General features: G+C 42.9%; 1 protein-coding gene across 2 annotated transcripts in view; it reads left to right on the forward strand.

The window, feature by feature from the left end:
• Positions 1-8,496: 8,496 nt before the first annotated feature.
• Positions 8,497-20,025, forward strand: part of LOC122794469 (DNA polymerase nu-like) — a 1,147,210-nt gene continuing 1,135,681 nt past the window's right edge. For both annotated transcript variants that reach the window (XM_044062886.1, XM_044062887.1), the window contains exon 1: positions 8,497-8,569. In XM_044062886.1, coding sequence (XP_043918821.1) covers positions 8,530-8,569 — 40 coding nt within the window. In that variant the 5' untranslated portion in view covers positions 8,497-8,529. The remainder of the gene's footprint in view (positions 8,570-20,025) is intronic.

Here is a 20,025-nt window from a genome sequence, read left to right on the forward strand (position 1 = left end):
GACCTCTACACTGTCATCCCAGATGCAACTTGCATTCAATATGTGGATGACTCCACTCTGATATGTTCGGCTTCCTCTCAGTCAGATCTGTGTACAAAATCACAGTCAACTTTTAACACAGTTGAAAAATGGCTGTCTGAGTGTCATCTGATCTTAAACCATAATAAAACAAAGTTGCTACTTTTCTCCCACACTAACAGGTCTAACCCCTATCCTTTTCTATATACTGTAATAATGGTACCACAAGCTCTCCAGACTCCCATACAAAACTATTAGGAGTCATTATCGACAATAACTTCAAGTTCGGTATACACATCAACAAAACTATTAAAACCATCAATAAAAAACTTGGGTCACTTTACAAGATCAAGCCTTTCCTTACCCCACCTGCTTATACTACCATTGCCCGCTCCCATGTACTCTCGACCTTACTCTATGCTTCCCCTCTACTGACTAACCTAGGTAAAACAGAACTCAATAAACTATCGACCTGCTATAACCACATTGCCAGATTTGCCACTGGTATGCCCTGCAAGACACACCTCTGTACTAACCTAAGATCTCTTGGGTGGTTAGAACTATCTTGCCTAATCCAGCTCAACCAGCTGATAGGGTTGCCACCTTCGTTCACGGCTAAAACCGGAGCCACGCCACGCCCCTCGCGTCACCAGTAACCCCGCCCGCCCCACCCCCTCTCCCGCCAACATACCGCCCGTTTTGTGATGTCACGACAGCATCACTCAATGGGAACGCTCTTTTCGCTCCGCCTGCTTTTGGCTGATTTGCTATGCTTTTCTGTAAGAAAAGCATAGTAAATCAGCCGATCAACGGGAACGCCCTCTTTTTTTTGCTCCCGCCGCCTGCTTTTGGCTGATTTGCTATGCTTTTCTGTAAGAAAGCATAGTAAATCAGCCGATTTACAAACTCCGATAGTCTGTTTCCTTTTTGAAACAGAATACCGGAGTTTGTACAGTGTTTTCCGGACTACCGGAGAATCAGTTTGATTTCCTGATAGTCCGGAAAAAAACCGAAGGGGTGGCAAGCCTAGCTGATAGTTGCATTTAAAGTACTAAACCAATATGAAGAAACACCAGCACTCAAACCCATAATCTACCCCTACAACAACCTCAGTACACTTCAATCATCAAACAAACTGCTTGTCCAAACTATCAAAGCTAATAATTCAGTCGGTGACTCTGTTTGCTAACTATGTTGGTAAAATTTGGAACTCCCTTCCTGTAGATATTACTCTAGAACCCTCCATAAGTCAATTCAAAAATAGTCTAAAACAATAATTTAAGTCACACTGGTCTTGCCCTTGTTCTAAACCTAACACATTCACTATTATGCCAAAGTAATTACTCCAGTATTTCTTAACTATCTTGAGACTTCTAGTTCCTTAGCTTACATAAATCTATTGATTACTAAATGCATCACTTGTTTTTTCTGAAATAATCTGTAAATAATGATCTGATATTGTTAATCCTCGTTCATTCCTTACGTATGGGTATCGGTTCCAACCTCGGAACCGAGCCGGCCATCTTCCAAGCTCGCGTCAGCTACAAACTCTCGAGCTAAACTCTTACTCAGAATCCCCCTCTCCCTGTTACCTCAGATTTCATTTGCCGTGTCGCCATTCGGTCGTGTCAAGCTGCTTCTCTTGAGCTAAGTATAGATATTTGTTGTCAGACTAGTCTAATATAACCTTTTCTGTCAGAAAAGTTTCTAATTTGTTGTCTCTTACCCTATCGCATTTAGCGACTATATCTTCTTGAGTTTCCTTCTCTTTGCTCTGCACTTTTTACCGTGAGGTATTTTGTCCCTTACCATCGTTGGTAAACCCTTCTTTTCTTCATTACCTTTGGGTATTCTTTCGTACCATTGCTGGTACCCTTTCTTCTGTCTCCTTTTCTATCATGGCATATAAAAAAGGTAGTCCAGGATTTAAAAGGTGTTCAGATTGTGGACACAAATTACTTACATCAGATGCACACTCTTTGTGTGTTTATTGCTTAGGTGTGTCTCACTTATCTGTTGACCCGCCCTGTGGTATTTGTAAAAATTTTTCCAACAGAACTTTGATTGAGAGGAAAAATAAGTTGTTGCTGAAGGGACTTCTTAAATCTCCCTTTTCAGAGGCTATTTCTGGGTCGGAGGCTTCAACCCCTCCTAGAGCCCATAAGAAAATATTTGTGATCCTACAAAGGCAAAGTCTCTGCCTTCGTCCCCGGCTGGGGATTCCCACCAACCAAGACCTAAGAGGGCTAAAGTTTCTGCTTCGGAGCTCACTCAGTCAGCCCCAGCGCTTTCGGTGCCTAGACGTTCAGCACCAAGGCCTTCGGCGCCATCAGTGATTTCGGCTCCGTCTACTCCGTCTTTTCTATATCGGTACCGAGGGACTCCTCGGTTCAGACTACTGCAACTACTACATTGGCACTGACAGTTCAGTCAGTGCAGACCTTGACCACGTCGGCTCCGACATCTTACTTGGAACCGACACCTCAGTTATTGGCACCAATTTTGTCAGTTCCAGCTTCGGTACCAGCAACCACTTTGGCACCGATCCTTTTTTCAGTGCAGACCGTGACCTTGGCACCAATGATTTCCTCGGTGCAGACACCCGTAGTCCAGTCTTTCTCGGCACCATTGTTCTCAGTGCAGACTGGTGAAGTGGGTACCGAGCTTGTCTCTTCTGTGGACAGACCTGTTTCTCCCTCAGCTGTCTCAGTGAGGTCCACTAGGAGCCTTTCTGAACACCACATGTTGTGTCCTGTGGATCAAGTGCTTCTGGCCAGAGGCATCCCACCCCGCAGGACTTATCCTTCCTTGGGAGGTGATCATCCATCACCAAAGACCCCTTTTTATTCTCCTCCTTCATTGCCTTTGAAGTCCATTGATATAGCACAGTCTTCCCCCTCTATGGTTTCCTTTATGGACCTCACTAAGGAGCCACAGTTGCCTTCATGGCAGGAGAGTTTTGCTGCGACCCAGGATGATAGTTGTAACATGCATAATTTGTTGTTTCACAGCCATCCGGGGACTCCAGGTCGGCAGGCTGAGCCACTTAGGGGAGGGGTGACCCCTGTCCTGGACACTCACCCCTCTTCAGGTGGACCAGCCTTCCAACTGATGGAGAAGGCTATGGCTTCTGCTGGTGATACTGTGCTGTCTTATCTCCCCACCCTCCTCTGGACCGCTATGTTCACAAGTCGCACCTAGCAGACAACGGGCGCAAGGGCCTCAGGACATATTCCCACAGGAAACCCCCTTTCCTTTCTCTTCCCCAGCTTCCCTCTCTGAGGAAGTTCACCGGAAAAGTTCATGCAAGAGGAAGCACATGGACTCCACAGAGGAGTCCCTCACTAAAGACACAGACTTTGATGATGGGGAAGGATCCCCTCAGTCACCCTCTGAGGTATCCTTTGGTGATATCCTCAAAATCCTTAAACAGAGAGGTGACTGGCAGCCCTCTAATCCAACCTCTGAGGAGTCTGTATTCCTGCAGGCCTTTCGCACCCGGCCCCCTACCTCCTGGGTTACTCCACCTGCTGATGAACTTGTCCGGCTCATCGTGCAGCGTGCGTGGAAGGCTCCTGATACCGTCGAGGCTATTCCCCGGAGGCTAGATAAGATTTTGTCCCCCTCCTGCTACGGATCCCCATTGGTCTAAAGGTCTTCCTGTGGATGGTCTGGTGGTGGCGGCCGCAACCAAAAAGGATCTGGTGGAAGAAGAAAGCCAGACTGTCCATCCGCCCAACAAAGAGTCCCAGGCCCTGGACAGAATAGGGAAGTGCACCTTTGCATCAGCGACCTTTGTTATCAGGTCCCTGAATTATATAGTGCACTTTACCAGGCTTCAAAGGGATTTAATTTCCGAGCTCTCTGAAACCTTGGCTGGTGCCGTGTCTGATGAGGTCCATGACAAAGTGGCCTCTCAGCTGGCCACCATTGAGTCAATATCTAACTCCTCCGTGCGACTGATATCTCACGCATCAGAAGGAGCAGCTAGAGCAGCAGGTTTAGCTGTGGTCTTGAGACGACAAGCCTGGATGCGCTTGTACAATTTCCCGGAACCCTTTAAGGCTTCCTTTCTTAACCGTCCCATTGAAGCCTCCTCGTTGTTTGGACCAAAAGTTAAAAGCACACTTAAGACCCTTTCTGCCGTAGGTGTCTGTTATTCTTCCCCTCAACGTGCTTTCTCCCGAAACCAAAAGAGTGGGAAGATATGGTTCAAGAAGTCTCAGGGTCCTTTCTGTGACACACAGGCCGAGTTCTCCCCTAGAGGCAGAGGGGGAAACTCACAGGGAAGACGCCCCTTTTGGGGCAGAGGGGATCCGCATAACCAGGATTCCAGGGACTCTTTTCCTGGCCAGTCCTACCAGCACACCTGAAGAGCGGCCCAACTCCTTTCCTCTGGAGGTGGTTGGGGGTCGTTTCTCCTTGTACCCTTCTGCCTGGCTAACCATCACCACCGATTCTTGGGTACAAAGGATTATAACCAGAGGTTATCATATCCCCTTTGATCTTTGTCCTGTCCCTTCAAAAACCTTCCCGACGTTCCACCCAGTCAAAGGGAAGAAGCAGCACTAGAGATAGAAAAGCTGCTAAGAAAAAGAGTCATCCAAGTAGTCCCTCCAGACCAGATAGTATCTGGATTCTACTCAAGACTATTTTTGATGCCAAAGAAAACTGGGGACTGGAGACCAATTTTGGATCTCAGTGTATTGAACAAGTTTGTAAGAGTACAAAAATTCTGGATGGTCACAATACAGTGTATCCTCCCGCTTTTGGAAAAAGACGATTGGATGTGCTCAGTAGATCTTCAAGATGCGTACTACCACATAAAAGTGGACAGGCCATCAAGAAGATTTCTGCGCTTCAGTGCGGGAGCCAGTCACTACCAGTTCAGAGTACTGCCCTTCGGACGCTCTACAGCCCCCAGAGTGTTCACAAAGTGCATGGCAGTCGTCACAGCTCACTTGCGACTACAAGGATTCCAGGTGTTTCCATACCTAGATGACTGGCTTGTCTCCGCCCCCACCAGACATCTATTGGAAGAAGCCCTGGCATACTTTTTCCTCACTGCACAAAGGCTAGGCATAACCATAAACTGGCAAAAATCCAATCTCACCCCATCTCAGTTCACAGAATTCGTAGGGGTCATCTTGGATACAAAGAATTGCAGAGCATCCATTCCGGAGCACAGAATTCTAAGGATAAAGCAACAACTGATCCCAGTCCTTTCAAGGGAGAAATCCACAGCTCACTCTGTCCTACAGCTGTTGGGTTCCATGGCAGCCTCCATCACCATTGTCCCCCTGGCCAGGTTTCATATGAGTCTTCTACAATGGCTACTGCTTACCCCACGGTATCCTTTTCAGCATCCTCTTTCAGCCAAGATTCGAGTAACCCACAGGTACAAACAGGATTTAAATTGGTGGATGACCCACAACCCATCACAATGGTCTCACCCCTTCTCCCCCCAGCAGCCCAAGGCTACAGTAACCACAGATGCCTCCCTGATAGGGTGGGGGGGGCTATGTCAGGGACAGACAGTCCAAGGCACTTGGTCCGAATTGGAGGCCCAACTGCATATAAATGTTCTAGAGCTGAGGGCGGTGCTTCTGGCATTGCAAGAATTCCATCCCCTGCTGCCGTCTGGGACGATTGCGATACAATCAAACAACATGGTGGTGGTCTGGTACATCAACAAACAAGGTGGAACCAAATCTTACCCCCTTTGTTGAAAGGCCATGAGGATATGGCAATGGGCGATGGCTACCAACCATTTTCATCTAGCAATGCACATTCCCGGGAGTTCCAACGTGATAGCAGACAGACTCAGCAGGTGCATTCTACAACCTCACGAGTGGTCCCTGAATCCCTTGATAGTGGCGGAGATCTTCCACTGCTGGGGCCGTCCTTGCTGCGACCTCTTTGCATCCCCAACCAACTACAAATGCAGCAACTACTTCGCCCTGATTCCCCCTCCGGGACAGTCACCCAGGGACACTCTAGTCCACTATTGGCCCTCGAGTCTTCTTTATGCATTCCCACCTATCCCCCTCATTCCCCAGTTTCTGAAGAAAGCCCATCTGTTGAAGAGCAAGGTGATCCTCATAGCACCATATTGGCCTCGTCAGATTTCGTTCCTCTTCCTTTGGCCTCGTCTGCTAGATCAACCATGGATTCTCCATCCAACCCCGGAATTGATCTCACATCCACAGAACCTGATTCATCCCAACTTGGACAGCCTGAAGCTCTCAGCTTGGCTCCTCCAATTCCCTTGATTGTTAGGCAGAATGATCTTTCTTTACCAGTATGGGACATTCTTATTGCATCTCATAAGTCTTCCACTAGAATTACTTATCTAAGCAAGTGGAAAAGATTTACCTGTTGGCTGAAAGAAAAATAAGTAGATCCCTTCTCAGCACCGGTGTCGATAATACTAGAGTATCTGGCCGACCTATTTCAATCAGGTCTATCGGCCTCTACCATTAGAATTCTTTTGGCTGCAATATCTAATTTCCATGAGGGTGTCCAAGACTCCCCTCTTATGTCACACAAATTATGCAAGACCTTCATAAAAGGTGTGAATCATTTGAAGCCCCCTTTTAGAGAACCTATTCAGCCATGGGACCTGTCATTAGTTCTACAAGCTCTGACAATGCCACCCTTCGAACCAGCTTCTTCTTGCGACCTCAAATGCTTGTCATGGAAAACCTTGTTTTTGGTCGCCATTACTTTTGCCAGACATATCTCTGAGCTTCAAGCCTTATGCATAAAGAGTCCATACTTGATTTTTCATAGAGATAGTGTGTCTTTGAGAACTAATCCTTCATTTCTGTCAAAAGTGATCTCTGAAATGTCCATTAATCAAACCATTGAATTGCCAGTTTTCTTTCCCAATCATTCAAACAGAGGAGAATATTGCCTACATACCCTAGATATTCACAGGCAAATTCACTTCTACTTGAACAGGACTAGGTTCTCTTGTAAATCTGACTAGTTATTTTTGACCTTTTCTGGACCTAGATTAGGATCTGCTGTTGCTAAGGTCACATTGTCTAGATGGTTGAAAGACTGTGTGACCTTCATTTATACACAACGTAATATCCCATTGCCTTCTACCATAAAGGCTCATTCGACAAGGTCGGTGGCAACTTCTGCTGCCTTCCATGCCAGAGCTTCTTTACATGACATCTGTGCAGCTGCAACTTGGGCTACGCTTCATACCTTCATCAATCATTACAAATTGGATTTGGCCTTCAAGGGAAGAGCATCTTTGGTTCTATGGTGCTCAGGAATGTCCTTCCATGAGAGCCTCCCAGGAATAGAGGTAGCTGGGGACTCTGTCCCATATGTAAGGAATGAACAAGGATTAACAATATCAGATAAAGAAGTTATGTCTTACCATAACGTTCCATCTGTATTGTTGATCCTCGTTCAGTCATTACGACCCTCCCTCCTTCCCCCTCCTGTGACTTCTAGTGGCTCTCACCATCCGGTTCTTTTAGGTCATTTGACCAGGGGTAGCCTCTACCTTCTTTTGACTTGCAATCTCAATCTGAGGTAACAGGGAGAGGGGGGTTCTGGGTAAGAGTTTAGCTCAAGAGTTTTTAACTGACGCGAGCTTGGAAGATGGCCGACTCGGTTCCGAGGTCGGAACCGATACCCATACGTAATGACTGAACGAGGATCAACAATACAGATGGAACGTTATGGTAAGACATATCTTCTTTTTTCTGTATACTTTATATTTTTGTTTTATGTATTATGCAATGTATTTTTGTTTGCACCTTGGAGCTTTTCTCCCCGGGCCTCCGCTGAAAATGGACAAGTATCCAGTCGGACTATCCCGGTCAACAAATGTAAAATAAATAAATAATACCTTATTCAGAGATATTTCTTATGCATAGTCTGTCAGCTCCAGAAAATTTAGCAGAAATCTTCCAAAAGGTGAAGGTCTTTAGTAGAGTTCGTGAAGTGTAGTGAGTATTTTGTTTGCATTTGGTACTTCAGGAATATTTGGTGATTACATTCTGTGAGGTTTTAACTTTGCATTTCAAAATATTACTTTTGAAATACTCTCTTCATATTCCAGCATCCTTACTTACCACTATGAATTGCGCACGTGCACACACACACACACACACACACACACACACACACACACACACACACACACACACACACACACACACACACACACACACACACACACACACACACACACACAGTCCTAGTAGAGAGCACAGATATATGCAACATTTCCTGTCAATTTAATAACTCTAGTCACCTGATAAGTCTACAGCCCTACTGCATGCATGCAATTAACTGTCTCAGCCATTCCTAGTATCCTAATACATAAATTATCACCTCCAGTATTGCATATGGTATGTCCCTTATGTCATCTGTCATTTGTGAGATTTCAAGTGTGTATGGTTAATATTAACATTCAGTATGTCTAAATAAATGCATTCTTCCTTAGGAAAAGTACCCGAAGTCGTTTCTATTTGTCCAAGGAACATGTTTGTTTCAACAGAGGGTTGGTCATTCTTGGCAGCAGGTACGATTGTTATATATTTTAATAACTCAGTTTTAGTGTCTATTGATGCACTTGATATTGGAGTAAGTGCACTGATCAGAGGCCTCTTTCATGAATTATCAAGCCTTCAGAGTAGCACTAAATGCAGTTAATTTACTTCTTTAGTTAGAATCATTCATTTTTTGTTCTTGCTTTCCTTTCCTTTTATTTTTGCGTTGCTTTGGTTTTATTTTTTCAAACAATTACTGTTTCACTACATTCCTTATTAACTGTATTTGGCTTAGTTGTACTTTGACGTATGCATAATGCAGTTATAATAGTGTTGTCGTCTGTTGATCTCATTATTTGTCCAGTTTAATGTAGATTTATCTTGTTAATTATTTAATTTTGTTGACAAGATAATAATAGACCATTAAAGTCTTTTTTACAAGGGTGTCTTGGGAAGAAAAGTTTCACTGTACTAGAAGTTTGACAAGCAATCAGTATTTCAAACAAGCACATTGCATCTACTGTATAATATTAAGTACAATATATAATGAAACATAAATAGGTTAGTTGAACACAGTCAGAAACTAATTATACAGACCAATACATTAAAATATTACCACTAAATCTCTTAATCAAACATAGGCTTTCTGCAATAACTAATGTGACAAAAGCACAATTTTAACTCAGACTTCCAGATCAGTTCATTGAAATACTTCCTGTTTTTTGGTTTCCACTTCAGGATGAGGTGAATGACAAATGTGTGTGATAGCCATACCAAAAGCTTTAGCACAGACTGAAAGAATGCCGTGTTATATATTTCTTAAGGACTAGACTATCTAGGTATATTGGCCACAGAGCAATGAGGTGACATCTACATCCCACCATTGCCAGAATGTCAAATTCTAAGTTGTACCAAACTCTGGAGTAAGAATGTAAGAAGGAAACTGGGTAGCAGTCTGACTTTTAGCCCAGATGTGATCATCCAGTAACCAATTTGACAGTCAAAATGTTGCCCTACTTTATGACTTGTTTTAATTCCCAGTTCTTACTGGACATTGCTGTGCCTGTGTCTGTCAAAATGTCTGTTTGTCAAAATGGAAATAAATCAGTGGTGAAGCAAAACATGTACTAGGTTCATAGGTTTGTTCTAGGCTATCCTCCACCAGAGTTTTTATAAGCCTAGCCATGCAGGCCAACCTAGTTTTGTCCTCGAGTACACCAGACACCTATATGGTGGGGGTATGTTATTAAGGAGGTAGCTAAATTATGTGGGGCCAATCTTAGTTTGACATTAGTTAACTTATTGTCTCCTCTGTCCATCAGAGTCATGGGGGTCATAACGGGGGAAATTTTACGATTTCCCATCCAGTGATCAAGGTTTCACTTGAAAAGGGTCAAGAATGAACTCCACTTCACGTGGATGGGGAGCCTGTTTCATAGTTTGTGGATCCTTTGAGACAAATCAGTTTCTCCAGTACTTCCTTTGATCCAATGTTCCTGGCAGTGTTTATTTTGCAGATGTACAAGAGGTCCATCATATCTGGGTCTCAGGATATCTTATATACCAGGCAAAGATTACCTCTCAGTAAGCTGTAGGAGACTTGAGTAAAGAAATATGGCCTTAATGCAATCTTTTTACAACAGGTCATTCATACCCTAGATTCTCCTGGTGAGAAACCGTTGAGGGCATTCCAGTTGTTGCAGATGCCTTGTTAGGTACATGCCAAAGGGGGCATTGTATTTGATAATGGGTCTGATAAGGGTTGAGTAGAGTGGTACTATAACTTCCTTGGACCTGGATGCAATACCATTACTTAAGATTTGGGTGACATAGAATAATTTTCTTACTATCTTGGCTACTTGTTGGTTGAAGGCCAAATTACTATCTACATATGTTTCTAAATCCATATGTCAGGTCATCTCTTAGGGGTGTTTTACCAATGGGATCATTAGCTTGGGCGAGTGACTTCCCAAAGGGTACTGTAATTTATTTTTTCACATTTTAATCCAGTGCTCTGGCACTAATCATTTGTTTGTGTCAGACCCCCTTGTAGGCTGTTGGTGTTGTGGGGGGAATCTGTGATAGTTCCCAGTTTATAGTCATCTGCAAACTTGGTGAGCCAGAGGCCTTTGACATTAGCCTTGACTTCTGAGAAGTAGATGCCAAACAGTAGTGGTCTCAACACAGAGCCCCGGGGTGCTCCACTGGTGACTGGTCTCTTGGAGGAAGTGGCTTCACCAGTACTGACTTCTTGGGTCCTATTTGTGAGCTATCCAGCAATCCATCAAGTTATACAGGGATTTATGTCTAGTTCTGAAAGTTTGTCAGGAATACCTGATTGTGGTATTGTATCGAGTGCCTTGGCCAGGTCGAGGTAGGCAGTTTGCACATTTTCCCCTTAGCCATAGCCTTGGTGACACTCCCAAAGAAGTCTATCGGGTTGAGTAGGCAAGACCTTCCCTTGGCAAAGCCAAGCTGGGGTGAGTCAAGTGTCTGTACTTTGCCAATGTCCTTGTTGATCATTTCCATGATAATTTGTTCTATGGGTCTTTAGTTCCCAGAGTCAGTTCCACCCTTGTGGAGAGGGATGACCATTAGAGCCCTCCAGTCACTTGGTACATAACCTGTTTTGAGGTTGTAGTTAAAGGGTGCCTGTAGTGGTCATACTAAGTCATGTCTGAGGCTATTTATTAGACAACCGGGGATATTGTCTGGGCCCAATGCAGCAGTGATTTTGGCTTTACTGAGTGCCACCAGGACCTGCTCCCTGCTGATATTTGGAGGGGATATGCTAGAAGGAATTTTACATAGGGTAATGGAATGGAGTAGGGGTGAAGGTACAGCTAAATTGATAAGCTAGAAGATTTGCCATGTCACCCTTGTCAGTGAAGGTTGTGCCATTTACCATCAGTTTTGCATACTACTGTGCATTAGCTTTAAGGCTCCTGACTTAGCTGAAGAATGCCATGTAATTGTCCTTAGACTGAGACGCTCTCCTGCCCTCATAATTGGCCTTGTTGGACCTTATTCGATCTCTTAACATCTTGTTTAGTTGAATCAGAGTGCTTTTGTTGCTGTGAGAGTTGCTGTTTCTGATTTTGGTCATGACATTTTATTTTTTGTTATATACCCTGTGAAGGTAGGCGTCCACTAGTGGGATTTCTTTTTGATGCCAGATCTGGCTTTGCTTCAGGTAGGTACGTCAGCCTTAGTGCAGCCATTTGCATGTTTGTACAGAGTTTTTGTGAACAATTCTGCATAGGCAGCTGTGTTCTCTGGGTCTGCACGAGCTTTGAATTTTGACAAATGTGTCACTTAACAGGATGTAGTTAACTTTAGGATAGTTCCTAACTGTTACTGGTTCATTTGGATTTTATTGTTAACAGCTTTGTTGTCTGACCTCACCAACGAAGACGTGACATGAGGGGGGGGGGGGTACAACACTCTCTCATATTGGTGAGTACCAAGTCTAGTATGTTTGATCCCTTAGTTGGAGTGGACATTAACTGATCCAAGGTGTCTGCATAAGATAATGAGAATTGCATTAGTCCAGAAAATATAGCAGTATTGTTAACAAACTAATGGAATGTGTCTTTTGAGTACTGGGGCTAGACATCCTAAGCTATTGTTTCTTTGTATGGTATCATATGAGTGCCCATCTTAATGATGTGTCTAGCTAGAGTCTTATGAAACACACACATACACACACATGAGCACGCATACACACTGTCACACAAATAGTATGAACACAGCACAGACATGAAAAAGAGCTGAAAGTTTAACTGGGCTGCCATATAGTAAAATATATGTATCTGAATTATTGCTTGTTTAGAGATGTATCAGGGAAACCTCCTTTTAGGCCCATTGTGTCCGGTAAGGGCTGGATTACAGAACCACTTTCTATTTTTATAGAAAAGAAGTTAAGACCTGTGCTGAATTTACAACAACAGGTATTGAAGGACACTCAACAATTTTTAGAGGATTTGTTTGATTATACTAAAAACATGAGTTTTAAAGGACAATATTTTTTAGTAAGTTTAGATGTAGTGTCTTTGTTTACATGCATTCTGCATGATGCAGGTATTAGTATGGTTAAAGAGTTTTTGACAACTAAAAGTGGATATGATTTGATAACTGTTGACTTAATATGCTTGTTCTTGGAGACAGTTTTGGAGAATAATGTTTTATGTATAATGAACAGTTGTTTTTGCAACATATTGGCGTGGCTATGGGCACTAGCTGTGCCAATAGCTACGCCAATACAGTGATGGCTCAGTGGGGATAAGCTTTTGTTTTTAAATCTGCTTTTGCATCCAACATAATATTTTATAGGAGGTTTGTAGATGACCTTTTTTGGCATGGAACGGTTCTGACCAACAGTTAACAGAATTTGTACAGTTTTTGGAGAATACACTGCTCTTCCTATCTTTCACATACAAATCATCTGTAAAAGAAATTGATTTTTTGGATGTTAAGGTCTCAGTGAATATCTCTTCTAAAATAACTACGACTTTATTCAGGAAAGATTGTAGAAAAAATACACTTTTACAATGGAACAGCATGCATGCAGGCCATGTTTTTAAAAATATAGCCAAAGGCCAGGATATGTGAATTTCGAGGTTGAATAATGAAATGCTGTTTTTGAGAGAGACATAGGTAGTTTGAAAGTAGAGTTAGATGATAGAGGGTATAGGAAGAAAGAGATGGAAGATATGTTACATCATGTTAGGAGATATAGAAAGGGCAGAGGTCGACCATACTACTCACATAAGCCGTCAGTGGGTAACAACAATAATAGTGATTTAGTTCCAGCTGTCAGGACAGTACCCTTGTCCATTTTCTACACTAGAGATGTTAATAGTTTTAACATAGTTAAAAATAATTGGTCCATTTTACATCTGGACGAACAGATTTATTTCTGTTGTTGGTGAACACCCCAGATTTAATTTTAAGAACAAGAAATCTTTGAAAAGGCAATTGTGTTATAGGAAACATACACGAGCTAGAGATGCTATGACTGTGCTTTCTGAGATGCTCAGTTGTTTTAGATGTAACTTTTGTATATATATAGATCCATCTGTGGATTTTATCTATCCAGTTTCAAGAAAGTTATATCAGTTCAATGTTACTGCTCACTGTTGCAGTAGAAGTCTAATTTATTTGGCTAAGTGCAGGGCATGCAGTTGTTTTTACATAGGTAAGAATAACAGATCTCTTGTTGAGAGAATGAGGGAACATCTATATTGTATGCATAGATATGATGACCGGAATGCTTTGGCTAAACATTTTATAGAGTATGGTCTTCTTCTTCTTCTTTCGGCTGCTTCCGTTATGAGTCGCCACAGCGGATCAACTGTTTCCATTTCTTCCTGTCCTCTGCATCTTTCTCTGTCACACCAACCACCTGCATGTCTTCTCTCACCACATTCATAATCCTTATCTTAGGCCTTCCTCTTTTCCTGTTACCTGGCAACTTCCTCCTTAGCATCTTTTTCCCAATATAATCTGTATCCCTCCTCAGCACATGTCCAAACCAACATAGTCTTGCCTCTCTGGCTTTGTCTCCAAACTTTCCAACCTGGGCTGACCCTCTAATATACTTATTCCTAATCCTGTCCATCCTCGTCACACCCAGTGCAAATCTTAACATCTTCAACTCTGCCACGTGAAGCTCTGACTCCTGCCTTTTTGTCAATGCCACTGTCTCCAACCCATATAACATAGCTGGTCTCACTACCCTCTTGTAGACCTTCCCTTTCACTCTTACTGGTACTCATCTGTCACAATTCACTCCTGACACTCTTTTCCACCCATTCCATCCTGCCTGTACTCTTTTCTTCACCTCTGTTCCACACTCACCATTACTCTGAACTGTTGATCCCAAGTATTTAAACTTGTCCACCTTCACCACCTCTACTCCCTGCATTCTCACCATTCCTCTATCCTCCCTCTCATTTACACACATATATTCTGTCTTAGACCTGCTGACCTTCATTCCTCTTCTCTCTAGAGCATATCTCCACCTCTCCAGGGTCTCCTCCGCCTGTTCCTACTCTCACTACAGATCACAATGTCATCTGCAAACATCATAGTCCACGGGGACTCCTGTCTGATCTCATCTGTCAACCTGTCCATCACCATTGCAAATAAGAAAGGGCTGAGAGCTGATCCTTGATGTAATCCCACCTCCACCTTAAACGCATCCATCACTCCCACCGCAGACCTCACCACTGTCACACTACCCTCGTACATATCCTGTACCACTCTTACATACTTCTCTGACACTCCTGACTTCCTCATATAATACCAAAACTCCTCTCTAGGCACCCTGTCATATGCTTTCTCTAAGTCCACAAAGACACAATGCAACTCCTTCTGACCTTCTCTGTACTTCTCCATCAACTCTCTCAGAGCAAACATCACATCTGTAGTGCTCTTTCCTGGCATGAAACCATACTACTGATCACTCTTTCCCATAACTTCATGCTGTGACTGATCAATTTAATCCCTCTGTAGTTACTACAGCTCTGCACATCACACTTAATCTTAAAAATCGGTACCAAAACACTTTTTCTCCATTCCTCAGGCATCCTCTCACTTTCCATGATTTCTTTAAACAATATAGTTAAAAACTCCACTGCTATTTCACCTAAACACCTCCATGCTTCCACAGGTTTGTCATCTGGACCAACAGCCTTTCCATTTTTCATCCTCTTCATAGCTATCCTTACTTCCTCCTTGCTAATCCACTGCACTTCATGATTCACTATCCGCACATCATCCAACCTTCTCTCCCTCTCATTCTCTTCATTCATCAGCCCCTCAAAGTACTCTTTCCATCTGCTCAACACACTCTCCTCGCTTGTGAGTACATTTCCCTCATTATCCTTTATCACCCTTACCTGCTGCACATCTTTACTAGCTCGGTCCCTCTGTCTAGACAATCGGTACAGGTCCTTTTCTCCCTCCTTAGTGTCCAACCTTTCATACAACTCTTCATACGTCTTATCCTTAGCCTTCGCCACCTCTCTCTTTGCCATGCACCTCATCTCCTTATACTCTTGTCTACTTTCTTCATCTCTCTGACAATCCCACTTCTTCTTCGCCAACCTTTTTCTCTGTATACTCTCCTGTATTCTTCATTCCACCACTAGGTCTCCTTGTCTTCCTTCCTCTTTCCAAATGTCACACCAAGCACCTTTCTAGCCATGTCTCTTACTAGCTCTGCTGTAGTTACCCAGCTATTCGGTAACTCTTCACTGCCACCCAGTGCCCGTCTTAACTCTTCCCTGAACTCCACCTCACCCTTTTTCAACTTCCACCATTTGATCCTTGGTGCTGCCCTCACACTCATCCTCCTCTTCTTGATCACAAATGTCATCCTACAATCCACCATCCTATGCTGCCTAACTACACTTTCCCCTGCCACCACTTTACAGTCTCCAATCTCCTTCAGACTGGCCCTTCTACATAAGATATAATCCACCTGTGTGCATCTTCCTCCACTCTTGTATGTCACCTTATGCTCCTCCCTCTTGTTAAAATATGCATTCACCACAGCCATGTCCATCCTTTTTGCAAAATCCACTACCATCTGACCTTCTGCATTCCTTTGCTTAACACCATACCTACCCATCACTTCCTCATCCCCTCTTTTCCCTTCACCAACATGCCCATTGAAATCTGCTCCAATCAACAGTCTCTCACCCTTGGGTACAGTCATCACCACTTCATCCAACTCACTGCAGAATTTTTCTTTCTCATCCATCGCACACCCAACTTGTGGAGCATATGCAGTAACAACATTCATCATTACACCATCAATTTCCAGCTTCATAAACATCACTCTATCCGACACTCTTTTCACCTCCAAAAGACTCTTAGCATGCTGTTCCTTCAGGATAAACCCTACGCCATTTCTCCTTCCATCCACACCATGATAAAACAATTTGAACCCGCCTCCGATACACCTAGCCTTGCTCCCCTTCCATCTGGTCTCTTGTACACACAATATACCAACCTTCCTTCAGTCCATCATATCAGCTAACTCTCTCCCTATACCAGTCATACTGCCAACATTCAAAGTTCCGACCCTCACTATCACAGTCCTAGCCTTTACCTGCCTTCAGGCATGCCTTCCCCCTCTTCTCCTCCTTTGGCCAACAGTAGCCCAATTTCCACCAGCACCCTGTTGGCCAACAGTACTGGTGGCGGTCGTTGTTAACCCGGGCCTCGACCGATCCGGTATGTATATCTGTATTGTTGTCCACATGTATGATTTGGCAAAAGTTTACGTCGGGTGCCCTTCCTGATGCAACCCTCCCCATTTATCCGGGCTTGGGACCAGCACAAAGAAATGCACTGGCTTGTGCATTCCCAGTGGCTGGGTTATTTTATAGAGTATGGTAGTGAACATATTTTTGGATTTAGGGTTATTGAGATGTTAAACCCAGATATGCGGGGGGGGGGGGGTTAGAAATTATACTGAGAATCGCAAATTGTCATGGATTATTACCATGCAGGCATATAGATTCCAAGGAATTAATGAGAGGACCTCTATTAAACCAGTTTTGAAGGGTCGAGGCCTCTTTAAATGAGTATGATTGTTTTATTGGATATGTGTTTTTATTGGATATTTTAAAAAGTTAATTGATACTGCTTTCGCTATTTATTTTGCTGGATTTATGTAATGTGTGGTCTGATGAAGCACATTGAATGTGTGAAAGCGCTTACCTTGTACTTTTCTATTAAAATTGCCTCGTTTTATGGTTATTGTCATGTTTTTGTGCTGTTTTATTTCTATATAAAATATATGTATCTGAATTATTGCTCATTTAGAGATGTATCAGTGGGCATATCTTAAGTACACAAAACTTTCTGTAACCCCTATTTTATTTTTCTTAAGAGTAACATTTATGTGATAATCTTTGTAATCTGAGGGTAAATTGGTAATAAATGAAAGACAGGAATAAAATGTGTATTTCAGCTTGCAGTCAGTTGCCTAATATGAGTTTGCTAATATAAAAGTTGCTAGGGCATAAGTGCTTATATTAGTAGCTGTTCATGTGCTGCTAGTTGTTCCATGTAACAGTGATTTGTTCATACTCAAGGTAGTTTACTTCGTAATGTCTCCAAGCTTGGAGCATCCTAAAAAAAAAATTGAGTTTTTTATTTCTGTTTTCGTAATTACTCTTTCTCTGAGGTGAAGTGTCCCCATGACTACCAGTAATAAAGTTCATTCCTTCCTGGAGAGTGCAAGATGGATTGCTTCCCTGAAACAATGCTTTTTTTTTATTGTACTGTGTTTCATTTCTGCACAAATATGAGTACATGTACTATAAGGATTTTTTGCACTTTGGGCATCAGTTTCCAGCAGTTTTTGTGAGGCAGTTGAGCAATCTTGAGGAATTGTAGTAGATCCTTGTACTTTTGTTAGATGCTTTCCTCAAAGGTATGTGGAAGAATGTTACCTATGATACATTAAAGGTAATCAACATGAAAGTTTATGTGATTATATGGGTAATCTTGAGTTAATATTTGCAAATGTGTGTCTAAGGAATTTTTCTTCATTAGTTTGGCTGTGGCGACCCCTAACCGGGAAAAAGCCGAAAGAAGAAGAAGTTTGTTAAAGACCAAGAGCCACAATAATCTTATGCAGTGGTGTTTAAATATTTCAGTTATGGAAGGCTCATTTAAAGATTTCAGTTACAGAATGCCAGTTTGTAAACAGGTAAACAGGCTTCAGTTAGTAGACAGGTAGCACATTGTACAGAGCAAATCAGCATGGGTAGCAGCAATGTGCAGGATTTGCCTAAAACTAAGACAGCGATCAAAATGGTGTGGTACACAGCATATCCTAATGAGTGGATAATGATATTGATTTGAAGACTCAGCGCGAATGAGCCGCATGGATTATGCAAATGAAGGAACCCAAAATAACAGATTGATTCAGAAACATGGGTGAGCTGCACTATGTTGCATACCCATTTTGAATGCATGATTAATGGTGTATAACAGAAATGGTGGTGTGAACAGCAGCACCAGTAGCACAGCAGCATAGCTTGGAAGCTGTTGCAGGAACCAGTGCCTGTAATGTTGCTTGTTGTATCCCCATGCACCACTAAAGGAGATATAGTTACATCTGACATACTGTAACAACAGATTGTGGACCATTTCCATGTGGACAGGGGTACTGTAAGGGACCTAATCAGGCTGTATCATCCACAAGCAGAATTGAAGGAATGTTATGTATGCCTGTTCCTGAGGGCAGAAATGTACACATAGTCTTTGGTAAAAGGCTCTTATAGTGACCTATGAGGACTACATCAGTAGTATCAGAGGTGTCAACTCTGCAAATTCTAAAACAGTTTCTCAAATGAGAAAGAGCATATCTAGTTCTCCAGGGCAACAGGTGAGAGAACAATCAGGGCTTTTATGATGTAGCTCATTTTCTTGAAGCATTAGGAGCCATAAATTGCACATATGTTACTATCAAGGCCACACTTGGTCCAGAGGTCCTGTGATACAGCAATAGGACAGACTTTCACTCCCTGAACTGCCAGGTGTTGCTAATATCCAGAGCACTATATATAACCTGCCATTTCACCATCCAGGCATTGCATGTGAAGTTTCTTCAAAAGGACTTCCCACAGGATCATATGATTGGTAGGTGCATGTGCATGAGAGATAAGTCTGTACAAACAGGTACTAAACAAGTGAGGAGCAGGTCACATAAAATATGTTGTGCGCTATTTGTTGCAGATGATGTTTATATGCTCTAGAGTCCTGGTTGATTAACCTAATATGCAACCCATCAGGCCATGCAGGAAATGGCTTTTAGCACAGCTCATGCAAAAACAAACATAGTAGGGCATGTATTTGAATTTCTGAAGGGATACGTCTGATGTATAGACATCTCAGCAGGGCATTGCACTACAGTCTGGATATATGCAGGAAGATACTTGCCATGTAGTAGCAGCAGAAGGGCAGAGTGGAGAGTCAGTGGAGGAACATGCAGCAGCAGTACCAGAGATGAGGCAGATGCAGCACTAAAAAAGAGGTGGTGTCTGATCCACAGCTATGGGTCATGGCACAGATATCACATGACAAAATGATGCATAGGTTATCACTCTCATGTTATGCAATGTAGTGCATGGATTAGCCATGCTGTGCATCAGATGTTACCATACCCACACAGGCTAGGGGGTGGATAAGGCAGAATCATCATCACTAACACAGAGTTAGGTGAGTGCAACACTGTGATATGGGGTAGGGTTATGTGAGTGAACAAGTTAAACATGTAGCCTGAAAGGTTGTGGGTAGTCAGGATTCACACCCTTCACTAGTGTTGTGGAGCAGACATGAGATGAACATTGGCAGTCTCCTCTTTGTTGGTTTGCAGTGTTGGGGCTCTGTGCAGTGAGTGAGAAAGAAGGGGTAGAACTATAGATCCCTGAGATACACTGTGACAAAGGGAGATACTGCCAGC

This window comes from Protopterus annectens, chromosome 2.part1 (genome assembly GCF_019279795.1).
Source record: "Protopterus annectens isolate FY-2018-M chromosome 2.part1, PAN1.0, whole genome shotgun sequence".
Taxonomy (NCBI): Eukaryota; Metazoa; Chordata; order Ceratodontiformes; family Protopteridae; genus Protopterus; species Protopterus annectens.